Here is an 8,645-nt window from a genome sequence, read left to right on the forward strand (position 1 = left end):
TCAGCACAGCTTGTTCCTGAAGTTCAACTGCCTAGTCTCAGCTCTTGAATAGATTATAGTTTAAAATGCAACTTTATAAAGTCTGTTATTAAGCTGTGTACTATGGTGATGGTATTTGTGGAAATGGCACTCAGGGAGTAAATGTGGATCAGGAGAGACTTTCCTAAGGCCTAGTGAATTCCAGGATCCTGCATTGGGTGATTCCATCTTCCCACCTTAAAAGGGATTTGGCTGTACATCTGATTTTAGAAGTCCTGGCTTTGTTTGGATAATACACAAAAAACAGTCAAGAGTAAACATTGAAAACTGCTGGTTTCACTCTATGGAAAATTCAACATTGTCCTCTTTGTACAACTAGTAATTTAAAACTTCAATCACCAAGAATACAGGAGAAAAAAACCCAGAATGAGTACCAATCTTTGAAAGAAATTGAAGGACACTTTTGTTAAAAAAATATTTATTTTTTAGAAATATAATTCTCTTATTCATTATACAACATTAAAGGAATCAGAAAACTTTACTCATGGGAAAAGAACATCTTACAACTTGATTTTATAAAAGTTGAAGTGAAAAATTCATTACTTCCAGTGTTAGTTTTCTGCAAAACATACAAATAATCACACCATTTAATTTTAGGAATGCCCTTGCCATCTAAAAAAATAATAAAATTGGTATCAATAATCACTGCTGGAAGAAACAGACTATAAGAAGGTACTCCACAGAGTTGCTTTTGCAAGGAAAGGTTAATACAAGCTCTCAAGAAGGTGCACACCTCCTATTAATAGCTTCCACAAAATAAAAATAGCACTGCTTCTTTGGCCTATAGCCCAGTGGATTTCTGTCATTCTTCCTCATCAGATTTATTGCTCGTTTAACCCTTCTTCCCATCTGCAGTCTTTCCCTTGCCAGTCACAAATTTTATGTAATTTAAAATATTTATTTTTCACTTGGCAAATGCTCAGTATTACAGAATTTAACAGGAATTGTCTGTGTAGAAAGAAAACACAGTTCTAAGAAAAAACCCCAAACAACCCAGACAGCTACGTTCACTGAGGAAAACATGGATAATCCTTGACAGGATTTTAACAAGATCTAGGATTAATTTTGGGGTGACCCATTAGAGACTTTGCAAATGAACCCGATTTTCAGCTGGAATGAACAGCTGCTGTCTGGGGAAAAAAACCAAACAAACCCCACATAACATAAACCAAAACAAGCACTTGCTTATTTAAAAGTGCAAATAAACCTCTCTACCATCAGTGTTTATTTCAAAAGGTGCCAGCCAAATATTAACAAGAAAGTGTGCAGAAATAAGAAAGCACCAATGCCACAGTCATCTGTACAGTAGTAATAAATTCTGACATTCATAACAATATATTTATTCTCACATAGGTCAATTTTTAAATTAAAACTGGTTCCCTTGCACCAAATATAAAAGAACAACTGGAATGAAGTTCACATGGCTATTTTTGTTTAAAAAGAAAAAATATTATGTTTGGATTTATGGACATACCAGACCTAAAACATCCTCTGTGCAGCTGTATCAGCCACTGTGGTATACTTTGGAATCAGGGTTTGCTAGCACTCATCTAGGAAAATAATTATTCCAGAAGAGTTATTCCAGTTAACTCCTAAGCTCTTATTCCAGACTCCACTGTCAGCAAATCCACTTGACAAGCAAGTCCTGCAGCAAGGAACCAGCAGGGCTCACCTTCCTCCTGCTTTTCTACACTACTTTCTTCCCCTGGGATTTATTTTCACCCTTTGGTGTTTGTGCTGATAGTTAAGCCTGCCTGTAGCCATGAAACAGACAGGAGCCAGATGGATAAAAGATGGATAACCAGCCATCCCAGTTGTCAAACCAGAGCAGTCAAGGTAGTTGTGTCTCTTCTGCCCTTGAGCTTTTGAGAAAGCTACACCACCACAGCTCCCCTCCTTCCCCAGGTAAAAGCCAAGTGATGCTCGTCAGTTCAGCTCAGTCACACTCAGGTGAAATGCAGCTTCTCTGGACCACCTGCAGTGGAGAGGGTGTCTGCCAAAAATCACAGCCAGTCCCTGAGAATGTAGCCTTTTCCTGCCACGAGGTCATGTTCTCCCAGGCACCGTTTGCCCAGGGACTGCTGATGAGTGACAGGCTCTCTAGAGCTTGCTCAGGGCATTAGCAGAGGCAACAATTCTGATTTCTGTATTCAGATAAGCATTATGCTGAAAGGCAACAACTTGAGAACCTGGACACACAGGCTGCCCAGACCTGCCCACCTTGCTTCACCTGCTTCCAGACTGTAGCACCTTGTTGTTCCTGGATTTGCATCTCCATCACTAGGATCCAGCAGATCCCTGTGCAAGGAAGGATTTGAAGCCAATGCCTATTGTCCACTTTCCTAAAAGGAAGTCTCCCTCTTCCCCTGTCCTACAGATTCCCAGGTCCCTAAGGGCTCACCAGTCTCTCAGGTCCAGCTCCTGAGTATCCTGTTTTTCCGTTGTGAGGCTGTGAAGGGTGGCTAAGCCTGGCACAGCCTCAGACCAGCCCTGCTGAAAGAAGAGCACACAACTTTCTACTGCTGCTTGGGGTCCTGGCGCCACCTCCTGTCAGCATCGGAGGCCCCTGCCCAACACTAGCTCTCTGGGTCACCTCAGACCCACCATCTTCCCCTAGACACCCCCAACACAGCTATTTCTCTGCAGAAGCAGGGCCAGCATTCATAGGAAGAAGAGAAAAACCGCCTTGAAAGCGGTCTCTGTTCCTGTGCAGAATCCTCCCTGCTAGCAGCCAGTACCACATCTATGTTCTGGCTTCTTGCTGTGGCCATCCTGGTGCCACCCCAGGTGCAGGGGTTTGTCTCTAGCTTCCATGTGGACCATCAGCCCACATCTTCCCACCGTGTGCTGTTTTGATTTCTTTATCAAAAGCTGCACTCTGGTGCAGTGCTGTGGGAAACTACCCATGAGAAGTGACAGCATTTGGGGGAATCATGAAAGCAGAGAGACACCTATTGTGCATGGCAGCAGTCTAGGAAGGGGAGAATTAGAAAGGGGAGAGGAGAGTCTCTAGGTAAGACTGGATGTCCTGCCAACACAGAGATGCAATTTGCTAGTACTGTGTGCCCAAGAGATATGTACAGAGAAAATTCCCTCCCCATCTAATCAGTGTCCTTGAGTTCAAATGCCCCTATACCATCTGCAGACATTGTAACTACCTTAATGTGTGCTGTAACGATGGATATGTTGGTAGGGTATAAAGCTGCCTCCCTTGGAAATTTTATAAGCCATTGAATGAGACTGCAAGCTCCAATTCTGAGGACAGAGAAAAGTTCCTCTCAGAGAATGAGACAAAGACAGTTAAAGAAAACATTTCTTTGCTGGCTAAACCCAAACAACTCCTCTGAACATCAAGCTCTTCCCTCAATAATTATTGCACTGCAGGCAAATAACAGCACTGCCATATTCCTCACCCTGTTCCCATTATTTTAACAGCCTAAATCACAATGTGTCTTCCTTCTCCATCCCCCATGGTCTCAGATATCCACTTAATGAAAGCAGCAAATTACTGCTTTAAACCCAGCCTCTGCTGCTGGGCAATTTGCAAAGACTCAGGACTGCAGTGAGCTCACGAATCAGTGTCAGCATTTAGGGGCCACATGCCACAAAAGCAAAGGGGTGTCTGTGCTTCCAGGAGAGCACAGCCATGGCTGCCTGACACCAGGAAGTGAGACTTCAGACCCACGTGCACTGAACCTTCATTTTACAGAGACAATTACACCATCACAGCCAGACTGAGCAGGGCAGAGGATGAACATGTTATTACTGTCTTTTAGCCTGAGAATCAAAAAATATATATATTAAAAAAATATGGCAGGTACTTAATTTAACAAGTCTCCTGTAATGCCTGCGAGGTAGTTAAATGCTAATAACCACAAAGGCCTGATAGGGAAAACTGAGGTGCTTCAAGGTGAGGTAATGTATCTAAAGTCACAGTCAGAATCCCCAGCACAGCCAGAAACACTGTGCTGGGCTCTTGGCTCCTGTTTAGCTCTGAACACTGAGCCGTGCTTCTCTCCGGGCTCAAATGTCAGAGGCACTGCAAGCCATGGACTTCCCAGAAGGTTAGAGGAGTCTGTCAGATAAAGCTACTGCTGGCAACAGAAAAACATGGACATTATGTAGGAAAATCCAGGCTGTAAGGGCAGCACACTGTGAAGGCATCACCCAAGCAGAGCTTCATAATCCATGTACCACACCAGCTGGCCAGAGCTGGGGCTGACACCCGAGATAGGCCATTTCCTTGGCTCATGGCCCACTCTGCTGAGCAGGGTGGTGATGTCATGCTTACCCTTCCCCAAAACCAGGACAAACACCTGCTTGGCCTTATTGATGAGGTGTAGGCTAAGGCTCATCCTTTGGTGAGGTTTGACAGGGCTTTCAGTCAGCACCACAGTCTGAGCCCCTTCCAAGCCACTTTCAGAGTGAGGGAAGAGTGAGGCAGTGTGTCCATCAGTGCCCACCCCCAGCAGCACCAGGTCAAAGCTGGCATTGGCCACCAGGGCCATGATCTCCTTGGCATACAGCTCGGTGCCTCTGTCCTCTTCCACGCAGAGCCGCTGGTTCAGGTGCACAGGCATGGGGTGGACATTGAAGTAGGGCACCCGGACACTCTGGAGGAGGTGCTTGTGCAAGGTGAAGAAGTTGGACGTGGTGTCAGTGAAAGGGACACAGCGTTCATCCACCAGCCAGATGTGGGTGTGCTTCCACGGGAAGGCATAATGGTGTCTTGCCAGCCGCTGGAATAGGACCACTGGGCTTGAGCCACCTGAGAGGGCCAGGTGGAACTGCCCAGTGTGTGCCACAGCCCTGCTTGCTGTCTTCTCCATGTCAGAAGCCAGCTGGGAAATCAGGTCCTCAGACCATGCAGAGACCAGGGGATTTTGCCGATATTTGGACTGGATCGTCCTGTAGTCACTTGGCATCAGCTTGTTTGGGTTCAGCAGCTCCACTGGCTCTGCCAGTGTGAATGCCACTTCCCCACTCAGCATTTCAAAGTCTAAGAGGTTCTGGTTCTCCACACCCCCAGGGTACAGGCGCAGGGGCTGGTGGGAAATGCTGTCCAGCAGGGGTGTCCAGAATGCCCAGGAGGCCAGCAGGTTCTCAGTGGTAATGAAGAAGTCCTTCCTGCCATGGTAGATGTTGGAGATGAGGACAGAATATGCATCTCTCTCTTTCACAGGGCTGTACACATAGTAATCAGACAATGGTTGTCCAAAAATATGCAGGTCTGACTGACCCAGTATTTCTCTCCAAGTGCCTTCTGGCATGACAGGCCTGAAGAGGTTCCTGCTCACCAGCACCGCGGGGATGTTGAGGGGACCATGCCCAATGTAGAAGATGATCTGCTTGGCTTTACACTGGCTGTGCCCGGCGTCCCTCAGAGTCTCTCTCTGAGCACAGTAGGCCCGGTTCTTGAAGAGAACACGGACATAACCTACCCGTTCATCCAGAGCTTTCCCAGAAGTGAGGAGGAAAGGGACTCCTTCCCAACGCAGGTTATCACTGTGAATCAGCACACCTGGAAGGACAGTGAGCTCATCTACCAAATTGAAACTGAACAGGAAGTAGATCTAAGGGGGTCTCTATCACCCACCCATCATTCTTCTTTCTTAGCTCCCAGAAACCTTGGCATCCTCTGCCTCTTGCTCCACATTGAGCCCTTTCATAACATTACTGGACTTACTGCTCTCCAGCTACCCTGCTGTGCTTCCTCCCAGGTATCCTACTTCATTAGCCTCCTTTCATCTTGCAGGAAACCAGTTTCTGAGCACAATTATCGGTCAGATGTGGCCTTGCAGTCTGTGAATCACAGAGAACTGCCAATGCTTTACCCTCAGATGCAGGGAACATCTTGACTTTATGAAAAGGGAAAGGGGTTTGAAGGCCACTTGTAAAAATAACTCGGAGATCTCGGAGATGAATAATGGGACTGAGGTCTTGGGCAATGCTTCCCATTCACAGGATTGTTAGTTAACTAACATGACAACAGTATTTTCTTGCTACAGCTCCCAGTTACCATGCCTGTGGATGCCTGGAGATATCCCTGTGTCAGCAGTGGGGTCCACAGTCATGGAGCTGGTATCAGCATGCAAGGACTCAACTCCTACTCTCCTCAGTTCCAGACTACTTCCCTCTCCAGGGCCCAGACCAAACCCTCACCTGCAAAGGTTGGTGTTGTGCTTATGTAGTCTTGTGCCTTCTGCAGTTCCTCCTGTACTTGGCTGGCATATGCCTGATACTGACCCAACACAGCACTGTTTTTCTCCAGGCCCTGCAAGGACTGGAAGGCCTGCAGCTTGCACTGCAAAACCTCTTCAGTCCTGCTCACATTGGCTGGGAGCTCCATGGTCAGGAACATCAGGGCCTCTGTGAGGTGGTTCTGAAGCACATCCCGGATGACTCCATACTGCTCATAGAAGCTGGTGCGGCCTGGGGACAAAGAGGAGGTAAGAAACTGGTAAACTGATGTGGTTTCCTCCCAGCCTCCTCTGCATGTATGATGTGTGTGCCAAGGAGAACAAAGAGCACAAGCCCTAACTGGTTTGCACCATGCTCATCTTCTCCTGGCTTAACAATTAACTCGAAGCCACAAAATTCAGAGAAGCTGTACATGTCCCACCACTGGACATTTTCAAGGTCTGGTTAGACAAAGCTTTGAGCAATCTGACCTAATGAAAGATGCCCCTGCCCATTGCAGGGGGGTTGGACTACACCTTCAAAGGTCCCTTCCAAGCCAAACCATTCTACAACTCTTGATTCTAAGCCCTTCCTCTCCCCCAGAAGGGCTTCCAAAATGTCTCTGCTACTGAAAGATACAAGGTTTCCACAGGACTGACTGTCCTCCACAGAGCCAGACATAATCCTGCTTTTTTGATGCCTAAACGCAGCAGGAGTAATGCTCTTACCTGATACTTCCTGAGTGCACTGAGCAGAAGGCAACTTTGCTTTCTTGAACTCCTTGTGCTTTTCAGAAGCTGCAGTTGCTGACTGGCAGCAATATCCAGCTCACACCTCCCATGTACAGCACAATGCAGGGCCCCTATATAACCCTTGTTGTGACACTCTGTTCCCCAGGTCACAGGGACTCCACATGCAGTTCTACACAGAAGCTCTGACAAAGTAGCTGGAGAGTAGTCAGAGCAGGGACCCCAGCAGCCCTACAGCTACACACCAGGTCCACAGAACAGCTGAAGCTGGGCCCTGGCAAAAACCACTATTCACTGCCTCTTTTTCCGTAGTTTGCATGTCCTCAGAAGGCTCTGGCTGAGCCATGCCCTTGAGAGACAAAATTTCACATACAAAGCCTTGCTTCCCTTTCCCTGCCAGACTTCTCATGCAGGTGGGAGCAGAGGGAGAAGGAATTATACTTATAAAGAAAGTGACTCAAACAGACTCCTGCTTCTGTGCAGTCCAGCAGCAGCAGGCTGCACAATACAGACTACACCACAGTCATAGGCTTCCCATATTGACTGATACATTCACCTCCCTTGCCCTAATCCAAAGGCACATTAATTAATGTAATCAATGCTGCAGACTTGCTGGGAGCCAGCCTGCCAGCTGAAGCCAGAGGGGAAAAAAAAAAAGACATCAAATGAAAAATTACAAAGTTGTTCAGAGCAGGGAGGGTACCGGGTGTAGCTGGAGCTCTGCACAGACAACTCTTCTCCCTAAACCTCTCTGCAGTGCATCCCTCTCTCACAAACAGGCCCAGGCGAGGTCTGGGCTGCCAAACCAAAGATTACTCCAAGTTTAAGAAAGTTGCATTAATTGAGTTTGTGGTGGCTGAGGAAGGGAGGGAAGAGGAAGATAGAGAGGAGGTAAAGAAAGTGGAGAAGCAATCCTGATGTTGCAGAACTGCAGGCACCTGACAGCCCAAGAAGTGCTGTGGGTGGCAGTCTAGCCCAGAGTGCTTTCTGCTGAGCACTGCAGAGCGGCTGCTGCAGCACTGCAGGGAGGGATTGCAGCCGTGTCCTTCAGCAGGGGACCTATGCTAGCAACCCTGGGCTCTGCAATGCTCTTTCTTACCACAGAGAGGAAGGGAGAAAAGCAGGCAAACACAGACGCAGGTCGACTCACTGATACAAGTAACATCCAGATAAAAGATGCAAGAACATATTCTAAAGATTAGTACAAACATACTCTCAGGGTGAGCTTGGTTTCTGCCAGGACAGGAATGCAAAAGGGCTGTTGTTACAACCACCAGATTATTGCAGCATTGAACTGAAGTGGCTTTAGACTGCACCAATCCCAAACCCAGTGCCTTTTACCAAGATCTGGGATAGAAAGCTAGATGGAATGCCCCCAAAGCTCTGCAACAGAAAAAGGTGGGGGATTTTGCTCACGCTCCCAGCTGAACTGCAATGGGAATCTTTTCTTCAAGGCAGCAACACTACCTGGAAGTGCAAGACACTCCCTCTCTTTCTCCAAAGAGCAACATAGCATTCATCTGCTCTTGTTTCTGCACCAGCACCACCCGGAGAACCATTTTCACATAATTCATGAGCCAGCGAGTTCTCCTTTTCACTCATTCACTGTAGCTCTGCACACTTGCCTCACCAACCTTTAGCATCCACAGTTTCTTTCAAGACAATCTCCACTCTTTC

At 47.1% G+C, this 8,645-nt stretch overlaps 1 protein-coding gene across 1 annotated transcript in view; it reads right to left on the reverse strand.

Moving 5' to 3' along the window:
* Window positions 1–4,202: 4,202 nt before the first annotated feature.
* The window catches only part of H6PD (hexose-6-phosphate dehydrogenase (glucose 1-dehydrogenase)), a 6,849-nt gene continuing 2,406 nt past the window's right edge, over window positions 4,203–8,645 (reverse strand). Inside the window, exons 3-5 of the mRNA XM_010005155.1 lie at window positions 8,603–8,645; window positions 6,202–6,471; window positions 4,203–5,560 (exon numbers count right to left, since the gene is read on the reverse strand). The exon at window positions 8,603–8,645 is cut by the window's right edge and continues 1 nt beyond it. Of these exons, the coding sequence (XP_010003457.1) occupies window positions 4,203–5,560; window positions 6,202–6,471; window positions 8,603–8,645 (1,671 nt within the window). The remainder of the gene's footprint in view (window positions 5,561–6,201; window positions 6,472–8,602) is intronic.

Source organism: Chaetura pelagica, unplaced genomic scaffold, assembly GCF_000747805.2.
Source record: "Chaetura pelagica isolate M959 unplaced genomic scaffold, ChaPel_1.0 scaffold159, whole genome shotgun sequence".
NCBI classification, from domain to species: Eukaryota; Metazoa; Chordata; class Aves; order Apodiformes; family Apodidae; genus Chaetura; species Chaetura pelagica.